At 35.9% G+C, this 24,436-nt stretch overlaps 1 protein-coding gene across 2 annotated transcripts in view; it reads left to right on the forward strand.

The window, feature by feature from the left end:
- The first annotated feature begins 735 nt into the window (after positions 1–735).
- Positions 736–24,436, forward strand: part of LOC135469983 (receptor-type tyrosine-protein phosphatase epsilon-like) — an 83,080-nt gene continuing 59,379 nt past the window's right edge. Inside the window, exons 1-4 of one of the 2 annotated variants that reach the window (XM_064748659.1) lie at positions 1,730–1,871; positions 8,803–9,211; positions 9,988–10,090; positions 13,235–13,299. In XM_064748659.1, coding sequence (XP_064604729.1) covers positions 9,133–9,211; positions 9,988–10,090; positions 13,235–13,299 — 247 coding nt within the window. In that variant the 5' untranslated portion in view covers positions 1,730–1,871; positions 8,803–9,132. Of the gene's footprint in view, positions 874–1,729; positions 1,872–8,802; positions 9,212–9,987; positions 10,091–13,234; positions 13,300–24,436 lie in introns of those variants that run through there. The other variant, XM_064748660.1, reaches the window with a different exon arrangement.

Genomic DNA, 24,436 nt, shown 5'->3' on the forward strand with positions numbered 1-24,436 from the left:
ACTTGTGATATCGCCGACTAAAGTTAGCTCCCTTCACCGTGACTTGCCACTTCATGGTTGTACAATGTCGAGTGCATGATGAACTCCGTTCAGCACGCCATCTAGTGGGTGATATTGACTGAGTATGTACACTTACAATATTTGCCGCCAGGTGGCCACACCCTAGCGCTGTCGGAAGACAATGTGAGGCGAAAACTGAAAGTATGACAAGGAGATTTTGCATCTGTTGTTAAGTGGTTTTATTCGTATAATGATAAATAATCATAACATATATACAAAGTAACCCATACACACCATGCACAACATGAAAAAATGTCGTGGTATAATCAGACACGTGTTATATGAGACTATTTTGTGTTCTTAATCGAGCTCCTTTTGCTTTCTGTGAGGAAAATTTTTTTCATACTGGTGAGAAATACTTACGAAAAAAATGAAATCTCACCCCATCTTATGTAAGTCTCAAAAGGAGTGGTGGCAAGTTTATTAGTTTGTCAGAAATTGCTCTGCTCGTTGACTTGAAATACCGATATAAGGTCATGTACATGTACAAACCCCACTCAGTGTGCCTGCTTCTGTATGTTGTTACAGGCTGTGTACAAAGTGAAAACAAATTTCAAAGCTCCTCACTGACTGACTGATCTCTACCAACAAAAGAACAAATAAACCACTTTGATTGATGTATGATGGATCAGTGGGGGGGAGGGGAGGGGAGTGGCGAAGGGGTGAGCTAAGCCTAACACCCTCAGTTCCCCTCACTTTTCCCTGCCCCCAAGGGACACATTATCAGGGGGGCCACAGTGAACCAGGTTATGAGAGATCTGCCCCAGCAGGAACCAGCTAAGCACCTTCCATTCATAGCTTAACAGGAAAACAGTAAGTATATGTTTTTCTTAAGTGGCATTTAGAGTTTGCTTTTTTTTCTTTCTTGTGAAATTTGAATGAATGTCCTTGTACTACTGTACCTAATGTCTGACATGTTTCCGTGCAGTTTCATGCAAGTATTAGCTTGAAATATTGCAACAGTTAAGGAGTCTTCCAAACAAAAACATGCTATCAACCCCCTAACAAGTCCTAACAAATTAGGCCCTAGACCTATATCAGTCCCTCTGGCCCTGATGTGTTAAAGGGGCATCAGTACTGAACAACAGTATTTAATGTTCATGTAATTTTGATAGCATTTTGTAGAATGAAATTTTCTGGTAAATATGTAAAATCATTTTAACAAAGTTAGGTGGATTTTAGGCCCTCAAAATAATCTGAATAAACTTTGGAAAATGTGGTCTCAAAACCTCACCTTAGAAAATAATGCTTTTCTGAATTTTGTTGGTAAGATAAAAATATTCTAAAGCATTTCTGGGTCAAAGTTTTCTGCTGCACTTCACTTTAGGGGAGGCACATTATTTTGAACTTTGTGTACACTTTAAATTTTCAAGTGGGAAGACAATTCATGCACTGGAAAAAATGTCGGTTTTCTTTCCTTAAATGCTATGTATGCTTTCTATTCAACAAACAGATTAATATTTCATTGAACATGACATAACTTGTGTTAATCTCAGTAGAGAGGCCCCCAACCTCAAACTTCTCCCTGTGGTTCTGCACTTTTGCTTTATAAGTATAGTTAATGTTTGGCAGAGCATGTCTATTGTGTGTGCACATGTGTAGATGTAAGGGTACTGAAGCATGACTTGGATAAGACCAGTCAGCCATGAGCTGTCCCACTTAGACCAGGACCAGTTTATGATAAAAGTTTGTCATTGCCCAGTGTTAACCTTGGGACTAGCTACTGGCCAGCATCCACAAAACTTGTACATTCAAACCCAGAACGTGGATCTGCCCTAGCGGATTTACCTGGTGGGTCAGGAATCAAACATGTAAGTGTCTACTCCAACAGGTGGAATGTTAATTAATTGTGTTCATAGAGGGAGCTTGGTAACTTCTAGTTAAACTTTCTGGACTGTAGCATTGAGTACAGCACATATACTCTTCTACTTGTATATGTGTAAACCTGATGTTATAAATATCTGAGTGTTGTACCCGGTGTACATGTACTTGTGTGTATACACTCTGCATACAAGGGTGACAACAATTTAGTGCACCCTGTTTGTTAATAACAGGGCAGTGTGTGTTACCCTGTAGCTTAAATCTCCACATCCTGTTAACAGTTAATGGGACATGCTTGATGTTAGCTAGCAATTGTACACAAGGTGAATGGGCTGTAATAAAGGGATGTATAAAAACTAGGATAGTCTGAGTTATTATTGGCGAGCAGCTAAGTGTCACAAAGCCTACAGTTTACATGCAGCTTATCAAGTTGAAACTTTAAAATTTACAATATTTTATGTAAATATATATTATGTAAATGAAAAACCTAAAAACTACTGTATTGGACCTAAAAATTTGCCCCCCCAAAAAGTACATTGTGGCAGTAAATGTAGGTCACGTCATGAAATGATTAATACTTCTGGTGCTGAAACTTAGATTTTTCCAGTAGGATATCATAAAAATATAATAAGTGCATTGTTAGTGATAAATAAAGGTCATGAAGCACTACTTCTGGTGCTGAAACTAACTACATTTCTCCAGCTAAGAAGGATATCATTCAAACCTTTCATTCAAAACAAACATTCAGTTGAAAAAAGTTTTTAAGGTCAACAAAACTCCAAAATCAGATGCAGGCAGTGACATAATTATTCATTATGCCTGTGGACAAAGTTTTAGGTTACATACAGTAGTCATGTCCTTATTTGAATTTCTAGGAAAGAGCTAGAACATGTACATGGATATGTGTATATACAAAAATATTAAGGTTTGTGTTATAAATACATGAGCTGTTAGATTCACATTATATACATAATTACATGCATAGTCATATATATATATATATATATATATATATATATATATATATATATATATATGAACAGTATTGTTTTACAATATGTTTTTACGATAAATACACTAAATTTAGATAATCATAATTGTACAATTGACATTCATGCATATCTTTGTTGAAAAGACATGTATAAATTTATGAGTATTGTAGTTTTATTGTGTAAGCTATGTATTTTTTATTTAAAAAATGTAATCACTATATCTGAAAGAGGATTTTGAAAAAAGAGAAAAGCAAGTAATGGAATGACATTTTTAATTGATGTATGCGTAAGTTAAAGGCATATGTTACAATTTTTAAACCAGCAAATCCAAAAGATAATACTGAAAAGGAAAGAGAAAAGCAAGTACTGTAATGGAATGACATTTTTAATTGACATTTTCTTATATTAAGGGCATATAGATCCATGTCCAGTTTAAAAGTCAGTATTATGGCCTTGCTTGACCAGACAGTGTTTATTAGCTACTGTGTGTAGTCATAACCCTATATTTGTGTAGAGAGCACAGTGTTATCTAATAGCTGTTTTCAGTTCCACTTAATTGTCATGTATACACAGACATATGTATTATACACATTATACTCTTATACAATACACATACCTGTCTTCATGATGTAATTTAATATAACAGTTTACTGAAAAAAACATGTGCCTGAATGTACATGTAAGTGATAGTTTAGAATGTAATTCTAGTAATCTGGAGAAACTCTTCATAGTCTGATAGCCAAAATGTTAAACACATGACCTGGCTGACAACTACAAAGTAGTCTTACATAGTTTCTGTATGTATGTATACATCTCAGTTAGATGCCACTTGAAAAATTATATATTAAAATTGTATACTTGTATCCCTAAAAAATTTTTAGTTGAGCGTTACCTATCCTGGCAGACAAAAATGGTATCAGTCAGTTAGGTATCTTTCTACATATATATATTGGCTGATGAGAATGATAGGGATTATACAGAAATTAACATTCGGGAAAGAAATTAACATTTGGGAAAAATAGAGAAAATAACTCAAATCAAAATTCAAATAATGACTTTAGAAATGGGTCCATTTTTGAAGGGTCATGTGAGTTACGCACAGCAGATTTATTTTTAAGGATGACTTCGTATGTCATCTTGATTCCAGACGTGAAATCCTGTCATTACATCACCAAAACTAATTTAATTGCTGCCGCGGTGGCAGCAAACGATCAGAATTGTTCAAATATGGCCAATTGAGTAACATGAACTTCGTTTGAGGTTATTTAACTTCTACATGTACTTCTACAGGTGAATATCTGTACATACAAGGGGTCTGTTCATATAGGGGGTCTGTTCAGGAAGAGAAAGTGTTGCTGCCAAATTGAGTTATTGATTGTATATGTAACTGAGGTAGAGCTAGGCCAACCATACCCTGGGGAAGGCTTATAGCGATGCATATGTTTGACCCCTGACGATGTCTGCGTTAACGCCAAAATTTGTGTTTCCCAAATGCCTACCTGTAGCACCCTAAGGGGGGTCAAGAGTGAGTAAAGTTTAAGAGTTGCATATTGAGGTAACAGAGGTTGGATGTGGATCAGTATATGTATCACACTATCATTTATGCCTATTATCATCATCAGCGATGTACTGTAAATGCCCGGAAATTTTGCGCACCACTACATTTAATTGTACATTTTGTGCGATTCCTCTGATCTTAGAAAGGTGAATTCAGTTTTTCTTTGCAAGCTAGGTAGCTGGATATGATATCCTACTGGTGGGTCCAGCATCAAAAGTGATATTTTATGACACATTGTATTTGCCTCCAAAATGCAGGATTTTAGATCATTTACCCTAGTCACAGTGGCTGTTGGGTACAAGTCTGTCATGTTTTTCAGGGTATAAATACCTTTAAAACATTTAAGTTGGCTATCTTGTTAACTTTGCAATAATTAGTCTGAAGCATTGTGCAGAAATTGATAATTTTCCAGTGTAAAATAATTGTGATAATAGTCTGTTGTGACTTTTATATGTAAATGTAATCAGAAAATCCCCCCCCCCCCAAAAAGAATTCAGCGTTATTAGTGCAGTGTAATATGATTAATTTATGAAACCATTAAATGAAAGGAAGAATGGATGTAAATATTGGTCAGATTTTGGGCGTCACAAATATTTTCTGTATGTACCTGGTCTAAAAAGTAGTCGATCTCAGCATACATTCAGTGGATGTACAGTATAACAGCATATAACAAGGTTGAAGCATAGCAGTGAGTTACATGAAGGATGATATTGGTGACCTATCTGACTGCCACAGAAGGCTACTGACCAGTGGTCTGACATGTCTGAAATGTTACATAAAACAACAAGCTCTTGGCAGCTTATTATTTTAATCCTGCTACATATATTGGATCTAAAATGAGTTATTACATTAAGATGTATTACAGTACATGGATATGCCCATAATCCTAGGATCATTTATCAGACAATTTATGTGCTAAATGTCCTGAAAAACGATGTAATCAAATACATGTACATGTAATAAAAATGACAAATGACCTAAAATAAGTGTCATTTTGATTATGAAATTTATATTTTTCCAACCTTTGAACAAAATTTAAATCACCTTTTTGTAAAGATCAACGACACTTTGAGAATCTATTCTACCAAAATGTGCAACTTTGTCGTCATTTATTTGGATCATGATAAACACTTTAATGTGATAGCGAAAATTGCATCTAATGACAGATATCAGTAACATTTATTTCTTTATTTATTTGACTGCTATTTAATGCTGCTCAGGAGTTATCACTTATTAGGTGTACATGTATAGTATAAACCACACAGCGCTCTTCCTGAGGCACCTGACAATCCTTGAACCTGAGCTAAAATACCATTAATAACATTTGAGAGGTCCTTGTCCCAATGCAAGGACATTTTTATTTCTGTCAGGGCAATTTTCCTTCATTTCTCTCCAATGTGTTTTAAGGTAATTTACTTTTTATGATCAGGATATAACCAAAGGCAATGTCAAGCTATATCATAATATTCCTAAAGCAATTTTATCAACATATCTCAGGACAGCATAAACCTTTACCTCAGTAATGCACAAAGTGTTAAACTAGATTAGATTACCTTTACCTCCAAATATATATTCTATTACCAGTTCATAATTTTGCAATGAGAAAAACTGTTCTTTCTGCCTCAAACTTCATGTTACAAGAAAATTAGTTTGGTACATTTACAATCGCTGTTGACGACATTGTCAGTAGCACAATCCATGCATTGCTTTGTTTAGGGAACAACTTACATGCACACTCACTCCATCAGTTATCTGCCTGCCTCAAGAAGTGTAATGTTCTTAAGTATGCTTGCCTGAGGAAATTTCGGATATAATGCCAGTGACATTGTCTCGACTCACCATTGTATAAACACCATTTTTGTTAACTCTGTTATAGGGTTTTATTGGTTGATCCCCTTAAGTCCCTAGAAAATGATTATTCTGGACTGTTCTCACATGAACAACAGTTTTATAACATATTGTTGTTTTTTTTAGCTCATCTAAAAGTCCCGGAAAAAGATTGTTCCGGACTCTTTTTATAAAACACCTGTTTTTTAACAAATGTTTTTATTGCTGATTTGGAAACCTGTTTAAGAAATGGCTGCTTCAGGCTCATACTGTTTACATGAAGATCAGTTTTGTAAAAGATGCTGGAAGAAGTGACTGTTTATAGAAATATCAATATAAATAACTTTGTTTGTGTTCCCCATTGCCTAACAAAACAATCCAGCAAACATGAACAATTGATCGATGTTCTCTTTTCCGTAATATATTACTGTTTCTGTATAGATATACTTTAATACAGCAAGGAGGTAGAAACAGCAGAGATTAATGTGTTTTTACATACACAGTTTGAAATATAGTGTATATAGGCCGCGTCAGGAAATGTTGCTTGTTTTTGTCTCATGTCATATCCATGGTTCAATGATTGAATCATACACTTGATTCCTTTGTGGCAAACTGTTAGATATGGATAGAGTACAACTTAAGTCAAAAACAGTAAAGGATTCTTGTTTCCATACAATCCTTGGAATCTTCCATAAAAGCATTCATTACATAGCCATATATTCAGGGCCATGTTATAATTTAAGAAAATAATCTCTAAAGGATGTCTGTCATTCAACACGTCTTCATCCACAATGTGGGCCGAGGAGGTTAGCAATGCTAGGGCAGCGCAATAACCCAAGAATCTCTCATCAATACAGTGGCTGCGAGTTCAAGTCCAGCTCATGCTGGCTTCCTCTAAGGCCATATGTGGAAAGGTCCGCCAGCAAATTGATGGTCGTGGGTTTCCCCCGGGCTCTGCTCGGTTTCCTCCCACCATAATGCTGGCCGCGGTTATATAAGTGAAATATTCTTGGGTATGGAATGAAACACCAGTCAAATAAGTAAATAAATAAATCTTCCACAATGTCTGCACTACTGCACAAGCAAAGACTCTGGAACATCAAAGAATTTCAAGTGTCAGAAACATTTCTTCAGGGTCATGATGTAAACATTTATTATATAATAATTATATATATGCTGGGACATAGGTCAGTGGGATCATATTTCACTAGTTCACAAGATGCAGGTTCAATACCAGCCTTGCTCAGGTAATTTCTAGATTCATTGATCTGCTGTTATAATGTTTGTTAGGCCTTCATAATTTTTGACAGCACATGTTGGGCCATCAGTTTACACACTCTTGATTAAGGCCATTTCATTTTCCTTCACTAACAGTATGTACAAGTATGTGCATGCATCACACTTGGGACGGTTCATCAGTGACTTGTCCGAAAACCAGTCTGAAAATTTATTTCTTTTTATTTGATGGATATTAAACGTTGTATTTTATGACCAAGGTCAAGTTTTGGACTTGAGGTAAAAACTGCAGTGCCTGGATAAGTGTAAACATTTTGAGTATTGCACAAAATAATAATCAGATAAATAAGTTGCTAACCTAGATCATGTAAGATACAGACACAGATATTGATCGATAAATTCATAGGGTTTTCACTGTGACTTAACAGGCACGGTACGGGACATTTTTGTGGTGACAGTGAACATGAAATATGACTTAGCACCCTACCCAAGGCTGTTAAGTTATACTGATGTTATACTGCATCAAATCCCAGGGGTGCCAGAGTGTAGTTTAGTTACGGTAGATGCATGTGTGCCATCAGCCATTTGATGTTAAAGCACAGAGGAGGTTTCATTAATCAGGCAACAAAAGCTAGAGGATGGTTGTCAGAGTCATGTAAGGTACAGTCATTATTCTTCACGAATTGTCGTAAAAGTTTTTTAAATGTTTGACAGAGTTGCATCATTAGATACAAACATGCACTGCTTTTTAATTGTTTTGTTGAGCTTCCAATTTTGTTGGAATTTATGTCATTATTTTACTGAACTCTGAGTGAATACTGTTGGGTATTGCATGAATACTTATTAGTTATGTTTGGATTGATGTTCATTTATCAAATTTTGTGAAACTGCTTGCTTACATGTATCTAATATATTACATGGACACCTTTCTAAATTGAATGATGTCTGAAAATACTTGTAGACAAAATATGAATGTCTATTTGATGAAAAAGAGTCCGGAACAATCGTTGTGTCATAAACTTTTGTGCACAGCTAGATCTCCAGAAGTACAGGGCAGCTTAATGTCAATGAAAGCCCTGAAATACACCCAGACGAGAGTACACATTTTGTCAGTGTGACTGACCACTGAAGTATTAACTTAATTTGTAAAAAAAGTTGGATATATGTTTTTTTCTTCAAACAGTTTAGTACGTTGCTTTCTTACTTGCTAATAAGATGGAGATGCTTTTAACATGTTTCCCATAGATTACTGATTTCCTTGTAATGGAAAACATGACTGCAACTCAAGCTGTTTTTCTTTTTCCGCAGTGGGGAGTGACAAAAGACTGTGTGGTAATCTGATGGTGATAGAGTGGAAGATTTGGTCATCCAGTGCCTCCTGAAATGAACACAGGCCTGCAGAGATCAGGTTTTTCTGTGTCGCCAGGTTTAGTAGTGCCAGATAAGCCTTTGGAACGATTGTGAATGAGCAGTTACCGGACAGGCAGACCGACATTTTGTTGAGTTACAGCACTGTAATGTTCCTCCATCTACCTGTATGAATGTCCATGTTATTCAGAGATCGACAGTTTGAGTATAGTGTCTCCGGTGGGCTAATCCCCTGTTCTAACCTGCACCGCCCAGCCGATTGGTCCAGCTATGGCTACAACACCTGTAAGATTGATGAGTCCAGCCACGACGGAGTGGACAACCACAGACAACATCACCACAACCAAAGGTAGTGACTAACGGCATCATCTAACCAATGCATAATCTTCTTGTTTTGAAAATTGTTTCTCTGCTCATATGTTTGAGCTTTCAGTTTTCTTGTAGAAAGGAAATAAAAGAAAGCATGGCCTAATGATGAACTGGAAACTGTTTCTTGAAATGACTTCTTTATTTTTTGTTGTTTTTCAAGTTCTTCACAAAAGCAAATACATTCAAATTTTATAAATTGTTGCTTTAAGTACCGCCATTGTTGGCATCTGTATTTATAATAATATCAGATTTATTCACGCTGAATCATGCATTTATTTTTGCAACAACATGATTACACCTTAGATGATGGAAGTTCATAAGAATTTCTAAGAAAAAGTCTAAGGTATACATATATGTACATATATTTTCCACTGGGTGCAGGCAAACCTCATTTTCTTGTTTTGTTCCTATTATTTACTTTCAGTTAACTGTAGGTTGGCATCTCTGGTGGTTTTTACCTTTCTTGTGAATAAAATCTGTTTATCATGAATCATACAACCCAGTAGATTTAAATTAGTTTTGAAAGAAAGATTTTAGAAATTTAAAAAGTATTCTGCAAATTGTAAAGGTCAACAAATATGGGTGTATATAAAAGCAGTAGTTCTTTTACCCTGACATGTGTTTTCTTGAGTTGAACAAAACTTTGAAGACTGTAAACATATAAAAGCCACCTGTTTTTGTTTACCAACCTCCAAACCCTGCATGTTTATTACCTTAATGTTTTCGTTTTGTTGCTTTATTTTATTTTGTTTACAGTTGCTCGGTCCATTACTGAAAGTGAAGATTTTGTTGTTTGGGTTTCAATTTGTCTTGCGGGCACAGTTTTTGGTTTTTTTCTGGCCACATGTATTTATTGCAAGTAAGTGATAGTGGAATGTTAAACCATATCCTGTGCATCTTAGAATAGACCACTTTTAGATAAAGTATGAAATATCTGAAAGGCCATTCATGCTGATTTTAAATATGCTTTTCATAATTTTTTTTTACATTTTTTTTTTTACAGTGAATAAAATGCAGAAAAAATTATGAGGTTTTATAGTGGACTTTGGGGGCCATATTGAACAGTCTGAAGAGCACAGTGACCCCACAGGTTCTTTCTTTGTTGTTAAACATGCACTACCGTTTATATTCCCACATTAAATACAGGTATAGGTGTAGTACAACATTATTTTGTGTTAATGAATGTCAAAACATAGCAATCAGAGCTTGTTTAAAAGGGTTGGAAAGAATGGCTGTGAGCTGGCTGTGCTGCAGTTTGTTCAATATGGTCCCGAAAAGTAGAACCTCTCTTTGTTTTCACTTCACTTGCTGTAAAAAAAAAATATGAAAACTACATTTGGAAACACCACAGAATTGTCTTTTAGATGATGCATACTAAATGAAAGAGTGTTACTTTAATGTGTTTGTTATGCTAATGATGTATTGTTTCGTTGTACAGGGCATAGTAGTATAATTTTGTTATTGGGTAAAAGAATATTTTCTATAATGTTGAACCGTTGTCATTACACTGATTCCTCAATTTTTTGGCATATGAAAGAGCAACTTTGAGTGCAATTTATGCTCATTTATAATTAGATTTTGGAGACAAAGGTACATGGGTTGGATTGGCCGATTTCAGGGCTTTACAAAAAGTATAATTTTATCAGTCTACACAGACTAATGCCTTCAGAATATGCTTGAAGAAACACCTTGTGAACATGTGAAAAGGTTAAAGAATTCAGTACACACACACGTACTGTAAATGCCTTTCCTTTTTATTTTCCACTTACAATATTATTGTGGAGAAGGTCATTGTTCCATATTTGCGAAAACTCCAGTGAGCTCTAAAGGTTTACAAGCAACACAAAAATGCATGGCAAGTTATTAACTGTTCAAGGCACATATGGAAGGGAGAAGACATGCTTCAAAAAGTAGATTTGTCACTGAACAACATATTTTAAGCATAAAAGGAAGACCAATAAACACCAGTATATATTTCATGGAAAAACAATTATAGCAAAAGTGTGAAAGTATATATCCCGCAAACTAAAAAAAAAACATTCATAGAATCATGTGGTTGGTGTGGCATATAGCATGAGGCAGTGGCGTCGTAACCTCCTATAACATTAGAACAAAACGACGACAAACATGACCAAGTAATCATGCAGGTATACATGTATGTGGAAAACGAAGCTAATAAGGGACACGGTGTTTTAATTAGCTCACAGTCAGAACTAACATGTATGTCATACCTTCAGCATGGGCGCCCAATAACAGTTAAAACATTGATAAGGCCTATGTTTTGGGTGGTATTTACTGCATATATTGATCTAAACTTCTGCATTCATATGTCTTTGGGTGAGCTTTTTCTTGCTTTTCTGCATATTAGAAATGAGGCTCACTGTCATTTTTTGTGAAGGTTTTAATTTGAATGTGTTGTTTCCGTAAATAAAAGGTGTGTTAAGAGTCAGATGTGAAGATTTTGTTGATAATATAGCTTCAGTGAGTGAATATTTATACCTTGAAAGCCTCTCATCCAAATGAACTGTCACCAGAGTTGGCATGAAACTTCCTTTTATGGGTGAGACTGAAGCTTGTTTCATTAGGACTTAACTCCTAATACTCCTGACAGTCCAGTCCAGTAAGACTACTTGGTATTTTTTATCAGCAACATATCTTGAAAACCATTTGACAACTTTTTACAAAGTTTGCATGGAATATAATGTGGCCTTTGTGGGACTCTTGATTCCTGTGGGGTCTTTCTGTCAAACATAGGCTGACACACTCGGTCTGCACATATGCTAATTAGGATTATCAAACACATTCATACTAAGTTTCTTAATTCATTCTTAATTTAATTCTGCAGTGAGTATAACAACAATTAATGTTGGCAAATATAAGAGATTTGTAGTGAGTAGTTTCTAGTTTCACTTAACCAAGGGAATCATGTTTATTTGATCAGCATGGTGCCTCATAAACAGTTTGCAATCAAAGCGCAATTGAGATGCCTGGATATTATTCATGGACCACGATTTTTAAATTTTGAATTGCACATCATGCCTCGATTATTGATTGTCTTCCCTGCATCACCAGTATCCTCTCCACGACGGACCATGCGAATCTGTTGTACCCCCCCCCCCCCAACGCTATGTCAAAAGACAGATACAAATAAAAAATGTCATAATCCATGTTAGCAAGTGAACATTTCATAGAAGAAAAATACCTTGGCAAGCAAGAACAAATGTGGATTGGTCAAAGTGGAGGTAAGCATCCGGAATTAGAGCCATATAAACATGCAATGGTGTTTAAAACATCAATATGTTGCTTTACAATCAGTTGCAATCAAATCGCAGTTGAGATGCCTGGAAATTATTCAAAATAAACTGCAAATAAACTTGCAAGAAACCTTCCTTGGGCATGTTTGGTGGGCTTGAAGGCCTTGTTAGGCTTTGTTCCTGTTTGTGCGTGTGCTTGTTATCTTTTTCTATATTTTCTTTGGCAGCTTTTGTGTATAGGTATTGTGTGCCCTTCCGAAAGAATTGAACACTGAAAGTTTTATGAAAATTGAAGTTAAACTGCATGGGCTTCAGCCTTTGGGCTCTGTGTCAGTCTGTTTTACTTGTCACCTCTGCCTCATCAGAAAACCGTACTTTTAATAATTTTCAACCCAGTTTTTATTCTTTACCCTGGGAGGCCTGCATGCCCTACCCCTCAAGAAATCATTTCAAGTTACTTTTTGCATCCTACAGACCCCGTAAAACCCCATAAAACCCAAGGTTTTTAATCACTAGGATGCACAAGGTGGTGACTCAAACCCAGCCTCGGTCAGGAAATTTGTACATTCACCCTCTCTCAGTGCATCTAAGGCCTTGGGCCAATATTAAGCGGTCAGTGGTTTACACCAAACTGCCCAGTTTTCTCCACCTGTAGAAACTGACCGCTCTAAGTCCAAAATTAGTGAGAATGGTGTTAAGTGTTCACCATACATATTGCAAACAGTATATTTTATATTTTTTACTCTCAGAGACCAACATGCCTTGCCAGAAAACAAGAGAAAGAGGAAAGAGAAGACGGAGAAGGAAAAACGAGGTGAGTACATATGTACAAGTTATACAGATGATATAATGTTTTATCTTTGAAACTCTGACTGATTGAATGAAAGATCATTGCTTAACACATCATTGGTAAGTTTTGCAGTTATATCATGACATAGAACAGAAGAACCCCTTGAATTTCCTTCATTTTGTTTAAAAAGAGGCTGCAGTAATTAAAATTAATTTATCATTAAATGGATTTACCTCCTGCATGAAAATGTATTCTCTGTGTTTCAAACCAGATAAACTATATTTTCCTGTTTGTATCAATAAAAGACACTGCTGTTAATTTGAATCAGAACGTTTGTTAGTGGAAATACATGTAATTTACATCTAGATAATAGAAAAAATACCTTCACAAAATTTGACACTGATGTAAGTTTGATGAGTTTTTTTTCGCAAGACATGCATATACTTTTTTGTATGATATCTTTATAATAGTAATATATACATATAATATCTATATGTTTTATTGCTAAATCAGGACAAAATGTTCGTATTGAACAAGATGTGCTATATAATATTATGTGATTTCAGTGCATCTGGAACAACTAAACTCTAGCAGTATTAATAGAAGTGTGACATGTATGGGAGACAAATGTGGATTTAGGTTTGCCCATTAACCCCATGGGTGAGGTTCTCAGGAAGCCAACCCCACCCACATCACATGTCAGTGCACCTCCTTCAGACCAACCCCACCCACCCATTGCAAATGACCTGCTTCATTCAGGTGATTTGTAACAATGACTCTTACACATTGTACCTTCTGTAGATGGACATGAACTTTCATGCTGTTGTATTGTCTTAAAATAGAACTGTCCTCTCAGTCCTGCTGACATTGTCATGCAGAATGCATTTCTCTGCCACCTTAAAAGACCACTTCAGCTACCCAGTGTTATGTAAGGGAACTCCATGCTTTTTTCCTGAAGTTGTTACTGAGAGCATACACCTTTCAGGTGTCATTTTCTAATTTGGCAGGCAGATAAAAGCCTTCGGACATGATGTTACCTGGAGTGTACTTTAAATTATTACTGCCTGACTGAGGTGACCTGTCATACTTATAAATTATGATATATAACCAAATCTGTGTTCGTGAAAGAGGAAAAATCAGTTAGTACTAAAAGCAAATATTTGTGGATATCTGTACAACTGGGAAGCTGTTTGACCAATCGTGGGACACGTTAATATGGCACAGTGTATTATTCATGCACCAAAGGCTGATTTTAATAGGTGAGCAGAGGCATATGTGAGCACCTTTGCTGAAAACTACACACACAGGTGTGCACACCACACAGGTGAGATGCTGTCTCAGAGTAACATACTGAGAGCCAATGACCTCATCTGGCAATGGCTAAAGGATCTGGAAGACAGACAGTTCAAGGCAGCCCAGACTGTAATCCTCACAAGTATGCAACTTATTATCTTTATAATTCTCACAAGTATGCAACTTATTATCTTTATAATTCTCACAAGTATGCGACTTATTATCTTTATAATTCTCACAAGTATGCAACTTATTATCTTTATAATTCTCACAAGTATGCAAATTATTATCTTTATAATTCTTGAATTTTCACCTGGTTTTTGTCGGGTTTTTGTTGATGTAAATTTTGACCTGACATTGACGAGAGATATACAAATACTGATGTACATGTATATATAGCCACCAAAGATTTGTTCACGTAATATGATTGTTTTATGACTGATAACTAAATGTGAACTAAGGATGAATATCAAAGCTATCATTTGATGATGTTAAAGAAACCTGACTTATTTCTGCAATTGCCAGGTAGGCCTATGGGTACACTCCGACACACTCACTTGGCCGTCACAGTCACTCCCTTCAGCATTGTTTTTTTTGCTATGGTGGCCCATTGGTCTCTGACCAAAGGGTATGTAACAGACTTTCTCCTGCTCTTGCTGTAATAAATCAAGAGTTATTCTACATGTACATACATTTTATTCGGTTTTGCAATTTTCTTGAAGATAATCAGTTTTATGTACCCTGAACATTTCTGACTTGCATCCATGTTTTGTAAATTTATATGGTTTGTCATTTTTGCATGATTGACCTTATTTGATATTAGGAAGTAAGTGAGCAAAATCATACTTTGCGTAGTATGGATTTCTTTTGCAGTTGAGAGTTCAAAACCAGTGACTGTCACTTTCTGTGGCCACCCACTCATATCATCATTTAAGTTAAACTCTTGATACAATATACCTCAAGCTCTCTTGAAGAGATATATGAACATAATTGTGCATTTGCTTGGGGTGGGGGGTGGGGTGGGGGGAAGCAGAATTGTCAATATTAGGTTATGAACTTAGCTGTTGTGAAATGCTCTTTCATACCTGATACAGTACATTGTGTGTTGAAAATTCAGGGGAGCTAACTCTCTGTAAATATAGGAACAACTAATTATAGATTTGCACTCCTGACCCTGTGTGCATGTTATTGTGTGTACTGTAGTTATGTTCCTTGAAGAACATGTATATGCGAAAAGATGGTTGTTTCTTTGTCTCGCTTCATGGTGGATATACTTTCGTTTGGTTTGGATTACACTGTCTTTATATGTAAAGGCCATTCTTTAAAAAAAAAATTAAGAATTCTTTTTTGGAAGTAACCCAAACCTCCCAGAAAAAATATGGCATGTAGGTATGGGAATTTTTTTCTTTTCACTGTAACTGAAAAAAATAGGGGTTTTGACCTGAAAGAAATTAACATTGAGAGAAAGCCAGCATGAGCTGGACCTGTGCATATACGAGAGGACTTATGTGTATATTTCAGGACTAATTGTGTATATATGGCAGGACTTGTGTATATATTGCAGGACTTGTGTGTATATGGAAGGACTAATTGTGTATATATGGTAGGACTTGTGTATATGGCAGGACTAATTGTGTGTATAAGGCAGGACTTGTGTATATATGGCAGGACTAATTGTGTATATATGGCAGGACTTGTGTATATGGCAGGACTAATTGTGTATATATGGCAGGACTAATTGTGTATATATGGCAGAAATAATTATAGCAGACTTTTAGAATACATGTAGCAAGACAACATGACAACACACTGCAGACACAAAGACGTTACTGTCTGTTTTACCGTTTATACGTGTTTCATATGTATTCCAAAGAAACATGCAGTTTGTTCAACACGATGTAGAAGGGAACTTATTGCCAAAGGTAAAAAAACAAATTCTGCTGCTATTTTAAACATCATCTACACATAGTTAAGACTCCCATATATCTGTTGACAAGCGTCCAGGGCAAAATTCAAAATTGTTTATTTACAAGTGATTTGTGCATCAATTATCTCATGAAATAAAAAAAATAAAAAAAAATTACATTTACTCATCTTTGACATCAAAAACTGTCAGTAAAAGTAGTCCAAGTTTTAAACTGTGGAGTGTGAAAATTAACGACTGCAGACTTTTTCTGCTTGTCACAGGTAATATTGACCATAGAACCTAAGTTTGATCTAACAGTAATAGCAATATAGAGAAATGTAACCTGGCTGAAGATTGATTTTTTTACTGGTTTATCTACCCTTGTATTATGACACCTGTAATGTAGACAGTGGGAGACGTTCAGGGAACAAATGTTATTAAACATGCATAGGCAGCTATGCATTTTATTTCTTCAGACATTTCATAGTACATTATTTTAGTTTTATCAAGTGGTAATTAGTACATGGCTTTTGTTTGCTGAATTTGTCTGACAACCATCTACAAATAGTCCATCATCAGACAACCTGATATCTACAAATTGTCCATCACCAGACAACCTGATATCTACAAATAGCCCATGACCAGACAACCTGATATCTACAAATAGTCCATCATAAGACAACCTGATATCTACAGATAGTTCATGACAAGACAACCTGATATCTACAAATAGCCCATCATCAGACATCCTGATATCTATAAATAGCCCATCATCAGACAACCTGATACCAACAAATAGCTCATGATCTAAAAACCTGATATCTACAAATAGTCCATCAGACAACCTGATATCTACAAATAGCCCATCATCAGACAACCTGATATCTACAAATAGTCCATGATCAGACAACCTGATATCTACAGATAGTTCATGACAAGACAACCTGATATCTACAAATAGCCCATCATCAGACATCCTGATATCTACAAATAGCCCATCATCAGACAACCTGATACCAACAAATTGCTCATGATCTAAAAACCTGATATCTACAAATAGTCCATCATCAGACAACCTGATATCTACAAATAGTCCATCATCAGACAACCTGATAGCTACAGATTGCATGCCCATGATCTGACAATCAAATATCTGCAGATAGCTCATGATGGAAACAAATATGTTAGGCATGAAACTAGGAATGACGCCCGTCTTTGGCCCTTATTGGGCATGTTGGGTATTTCTAGGTGGCGAGAATGACTGACAGTCTAGCCAAAGGGTTATAAGGAATAGAACTGTCAGGCCTTTTGTGTGGATGCCATGCCACAGGGAGGGATTTAACATTTGAATCAGTTATTTTAGTTTCAAAAAGATATTTTTTCGTTATATTAAGTCTTTATTAAAGTGTCTTGAATTAAAGAGAACCCCCCCCGCCTCCAATCCCTGGGGCTTCTTGAGTATGATGTAAGACACCAACCAAAATAAATAATGTTTAAGTAAGTGTCATTCTATTCTTCCAGTTAATTTTGTGGGTTAAAACTATTTTTTGTCATTTGTGAAATTAACAGTAATTTGGGATTATTATATTCAAAATCATAACAGATAGATTCATACTCTATAAAATGTCCATTAACATGAAATAAATCAGTTGTACAGTTCCTAATATGCTAAATCCTTTGATGTAGACATGTAAGAGGAAGTACAGGTGTAGGCAGTTGTAAGAGAATTAGGGTTGTAGATTCCTGAAAGCTTGATAATAATGATGGGTACGTGTATACTTCATGTATAAAACTAATTTGTTTCTATGAAATAATTCCCAAGAGAAACCTCAGCCCTTTCAAAGAATTGTGAGAACCCATTTTGGAATTCCAACAGAGAAATTGTGCATAGTCTACGTCACTTTACAGATATACATTGATTTATCAGGTACAAAATGTTGTATACCTGTAGATGCTGTGAAGTCAATTCATAATGCATATGTAGCTTCAGATCACTTAATGGTTCAGACTATATGATTCTGTGTGAGATGTGCAGGCTTCAGGCTATATACTTTTTAACATCATCAAGCCATAGGAAAACATCTACAATGTACTGAATTGTTCAAAGGAAACTGCTGCTGTGTGAAGTATACTTCTTTGATATGTCACTGTACACACATGTATAAAATCTCACACAAGGCAATGTTTCTTAAAATATCATCCAATATTGCTAAAAATATCATCGAGTATCTATTTTTGTCATCTATTATCCATGGCTCTGTCCAGCAAGTCTAAGTTGTCAGCATTGTTGAAAGGAAGGAGAATTTGATACTATTTTATCAAGCTTTGAGCAGGAAGCCTTGTGATAACTACTGAAAATTTTCCACTCCCAGACCAGATGTTGCCTGGTGTAAATAACTGGAAAATATTTTTGTATTAAATTTCATTATCCCCAGTGATTCAAGGCTCATTGGGGATAATGAAATGTCAATGTCACTGTATATGGGAAGCATTGTATATTCTACACATGCATACATGTATCCCACACATGTACGGAAACCTACAAAATTAAGTGGTGTTTGAATTTCTATTTACAGATTGATTGTAGTGTCAATTTGTTCAAATATCCAAGGATTGCGTCAGTGATTTCCTCTCTACCTACAATAATTTATCTTCTCACCCAACCCATTGGAAATATTTGTACTGTGGATGGATTTAGATGAACTGTAAATAAGCCCACAGTACACACACATTCTGCAGAATAGCAGTAACACAAATTATGTTGTTGTTTTCTTCAAACTTGTTTATTGTTGCAGTAGATAAAGATATTTTAGTTACCCTAATTCCTCAACCTTTTGGCATATGAAAGACCAACTTTCAGTGCAATTTATGCATATTCTTAATATGATTTTGAAGACAAAACTACCATGGTTGAGCTTTACAGAAAGCATGGTTTTATCAGTCAGAACAGAATAATACCTTCAGACCGCTTGGATATACACCTTACAAACATGCAAACAGGTTGGAGAATTACAGTATATCATGACTCACTGTAGGTTGCCAGCTGCAATACCAAGATTTACTAAGGTAGCTTGCTAAAATTTAACTTAAAATTTGTTAAGTGATAGCATTCACTGTGAGAAGAAAAAATATCAAATAAAAAACAGGGATCACCACAATACTCCTTTATCTAAGAAGTATTTAAAACTTAAGAAGCCTTATATGTGTGAAATTTGTCCCTCGATCCACAAACGCCAGGCATGTATCAGACATGATATATTTTCATCTCACTTCTAATGCTCAATTTGATAAATTTGATACTTTAAAAAAATCAGAGCCAGATTGAAAATATCAAACAGAAAATGAGAGTCACCAAAACCTACTTTATTGTCCAATTGTGATTGCAACATATTTGTGCATATATATATATATATATATATATATATATATATATATATATATATATATATATATATATATATATACATAAACGTGTATATGACAGTACTTTAAAATTAGGGACGTTCAAATAAATTTTTGGACAAATTTGGCAACAGAGTCGCAAAGTTGCAAAGTTACATTGGACAATTAGTATCTTGAAATAAATTTTTTTTTGTTGCATACCTATGGGCTATGTTCATTGCTTGACAACTGGGAAACACAGTGTAATCTGTAGGTGAAATTGCAGCTATGCCAAGATTACCACCAACACGCCAGAAGCTATAGATTTAAACTGTCTTGAGCAACCTTTAGTGCAGCCTCACCGAAATGGCATGCTGATGACAGTCATGATGATGGCCAACTTAGCCAGTATTTGTTTACCTAACCAGCCTGTGCTCAGCAAAAGACTTACCTGTACATGTACAAACGGAAATAGTGCATACAGAAATGTGGTCGCATATACTCTGACTGAAAGAAAAGCCGTTTCTTATATTATTACTTATAGACTTTCAACATGTATTTAATTATGTAATCGTAAAATCTTTTTTTAAAAAGTTGTTTCCATATAAAATAAGAAATGTTTGAACAGTAGACATAATTATTTGATTATAGCTATATACCTCTGAATTCATAATTTTGAGGCAAGGTGTCAAATTTTACATGCACAATAGATGAACAAGACATATGTATTAAAGGGTAAATGACATAAAAATTATGCCCAAAAAAGTGCACTGTTAGAGGCAAATAAATGTGACAAAAATATTACTTTTGGCTCTGAAACTGCAGTAGAGTATAACAGTATTTTCCACGCAAACCTTCTATAACACTTCTATAAGATCAATAGAGCTCTATGAATCTGGGAAAATGTGCGTCTTAGGCAAAATTTTAGGACATTTACTGTACACCTTTGATCATCGATGTAGGGGTGTCAATGTCCGCCAGATCATCTCCCTTGCTTGCACTACATGTTCATTTGCATCCCCAGGAGTCAAGTAACACTATAGTTACCCCTAGTTTAAGGTTTGGCCATTAACCCTCACCACATACACCAATCATAGGTTCCCTTACTCCCTGTGATATTATGTATGACTGTAACTCATATAAGTGCAGGACCTGGTCTGATAATTCTTGCTATACAGCAACAGAAACATGGGGTGTAAAATCCAAAGATTATGCAGATGCAATATAATATATATCATGATGTAATGGTAATTTCTGTTGTTAGGCGATAACATCTGCTGAGTCTTACAATTACATTTATTAGATTCCAGTAATAGAAATTTAATTACTCAGCTATGCTTTCCACTTTTGCAAAAATGATCGGTAGGTGGCTTCCTGTAACCTTTCACAAATATGACATAATTGACATATTTGTTACCAATGGAGAAGCTCATCAGGATATAGACTTGCCAAAGGTTGATGATTTATTCCAGGCACCCAGTTTTCTCCATTGATAATATACTGGTCACTATGGTAATAATGATGACTGACATGAGTGCCACATGATCTTTATAATCATGCGATGTAATTAACTTAGGCTTCAGGTATGTGTACCATGGTTCTCTTATTACATGCTGATATTAATGATGCTTCTTTTCAGTACATGTAGTTTGATCTAGTTTTAATCTCATTTTAATCCCTTCTTTGTTCAGTATGTGACTTGGGTGGAGGAAACCCAACTGCCCAGAGTAAACCTCCAGCCTTTGGGAATTTATGTGTATAAACCTTCCCACATGTCACATAGAGATAAAAAGACAAGTTGTCTCCATTTGTTATGATGGCATCCAGATTTACTCTATGTATTTATGATGTTTAAGGCTGAAATAAAACACCACAGATACGTGTACTGAATTATACACCCTTGGGATACCAGGTGGTTCAAGGTGCATACGCCCCTAGGTACATTTTTCATCGTGTATTGGGTAATTGGGATTTATACACGGAGGATTTTTTGATTGGTGTACTCATGCAAGAATATTTCACTTGTGCGAAAACAGCCAGCAATGTAGGGGGGGAGGGGAGGGGGGAGAGCAGGCATAGCATGAGGGAAACCCATGATCATTTGCAGATTGCTATAACCTTCCATGTGCATGTATCATCGGCCGGAGAGGAAACCAGCATTAGCTTCCCAGAAATCGCAGAATAAGGATTACAAACTGGCAGGTTATTAAAGTAAAGTGAACGTACGTGACTATATAGTGCCATCAGATTTCTGCTATGGACCCTACATCCTTGTTGTAAGGGAGAGCTATTCTCAAGCTCCTCAGTGTAAACTGGTAACCATCCCCTAGTGAAAACATGTAAATTATACACAACTTTCTTTTGTTGAGGATTCTGAGTTGCACACCCCACACATAGAGTTGAAATGAATAGAGAATAGTTACATATGTGTTTTGTGCATGTATGTGTTAAGCATTGTGAATTGATATGATCGATTACCTGGACCAGAACACTTTGGTCATTGCATATTTTCACCTTGTCTAGTTTGTTTGATTATTAATTCATTGGATATATTAGTTGACTAACAGAATTATTAATTCTTGATTGTCACTACTGCTGTTGCTTTTACATTTAGCCTCTGTGTTGTTGTTGTGTTTTTGTATGATTTTTCTTATTAATGCTCATGGCCAAGTAACGCCCATGTACACATCAGCTAATTAATTCTTTCAGTAGTTATTTATTTATTTGATTGGTGTTTTACCTTGCACCCAAGGACAACTTCTGTCAATATGATAATTTAATGTGACACCTGCATGTATATGTATGGCATATGGGCATCAAACATTCTACTTGCTGACCAGAAAGACGAGATAACTATATAGATATAAGATGTTGTCACATAAAAAGTACACTATGTGGAATTTGCAGTTTTTGTAGTACATGTACAGTACAGTCCTTGAATTATTACCAGTCAGAATTCACAATGTTTATTGTTGAAGCTGGTAGTGCCAGTCTGCCTGTTGGCCATCAGTCTGCCATCAGTCCCCCAGTTTGTCCATCAGTCTGTCCGTTGGTCCATCAGTCTGCCAGTTGGTCCATCACTCTGTCCCTTGGCCCATCAGTCTGTCAGTTTGTCCATCAGTCTGTCAGTTCATCCATCATTCTGCCAGTTTGTCCATCAGTCTGTCCATTGGTCCATCAGTCTGCCAGTTTGTCCATCACTCTGTCCCTTGGTCCATCAGTCTGTCAGTTTGTCCATCAGTCTGTCAGTTGGTCCATCAGTCTGCCAGTTTGTCCATCAGTCTGTCTGTTGGTCCATCAGTCTGCCAGTTTGTCCATCACTCTGTCCCTTGGTCCATCAGTCTGCCAGTTGGTCCATCACTCTGTCCCTTGGTCCACCAGTCTGTCAGTTTGTCCATCAGTCTGTCAGTTGGTCCATCAGTCTGCCAGTTGGTCCATAACTCTGTCCCTTGGTCCATCAGTCTGTCAGTTTGTCCATCAGTCTGTCAGTTGGTCCATCAGTCTGCCAGTTTGTCCATCAATCTGTCCGTTGATCCATCAGTCTGCCAGTTGGTTCATCAGTCTTCTCAGATCCTTGTATAACTATGCTTCTCTCTTGTGTGTTACCGGCTTTATTTCTTATTTGTATAATTTCTTACGTACCTTTGTCTTTGGGAGTTAGTGTTAAACGTTGTTTTGGAAATGGATCTTGCGATTATTAGCTTGGAACGTCCTTTACAGACTACGAATGGTATAGGAATGTTGGACTTGACGCTTATATATATATATAACTAACATTAAGGTCAGATTTACCAAACTTACAGCAGGCAGTCGTGATCAGAAAGAAGCCTATTCACTTTTAAGCAACCAGTCATTGCCTAATTTTTCAAGGTGGTATAGGGGTAATATGGAAGACTCGAGGATAATTTATTTGAAAATGGTTCAAATAGCAGTAGAATTAACACTTCATCTTCCTTAACACTGTAGTGTTTGTGTACTATATGGGTGTTTTATGAACCCACATGCACATATAATTGTGACATAATAAAGGGAAGAATAAAAGATTTCATAGCTTTGGACGGCTTTGTGACAGACAGGAAGGAGTTTTTTGAATTCCCCCTGCTAGGTTTCCTCTGGCATCCAGGACCTAAGCTTGTCTTCAAAATGTCTTCAAAACTAATAGAAAGAATTTAATCAGATATGGTTTTGAGCTGTCCTAAGAATGACTGAATGGATTTTGAAACTTGTTTGTTGACCTGTTTTACCATGTTTTAGCCATTTTCATTGGTCACTCCTTGTCTGCACACTATCTCCTAAACTATTGAATTTAATCAAATTTGGTTTCAAATCAATATGAGGAGCCTAATAACATACGATTTTGGTGCCTGAAGGTGCGCCTTTGGCCATGCTTTAGCAGCTTTGATTGGCTACTTATTGTCTACAAGATAAATATCTTCTTGACAGACTTTATTCAAATTTGATTTGCTGTACTGCACTTGTCTGCAAGATGCCATGAAGAACCAGATGAAGTCGAATATGTTTGCAAGCATTTTCTTACAATAAAAATTGATTGATAAGATTTTGGTTCCTTTTCATATGGCT

The sequence above is a fragment of the Liolophura sinensis genome, chromosome 7 (genome assembly GCF_032854445.1).
Source record: "Liolophura sinensis isolate JHLJ2023 chromosome 7, CUHK_Ljap_v2, whole genome shotgun sequence".
Taxonomy (NCBI): Eukaryota; Metazoa; Mollusca; class Polyplacophora; order Chitonida; family Chitonidae; genus Liolophura; species Liolophura sinensis.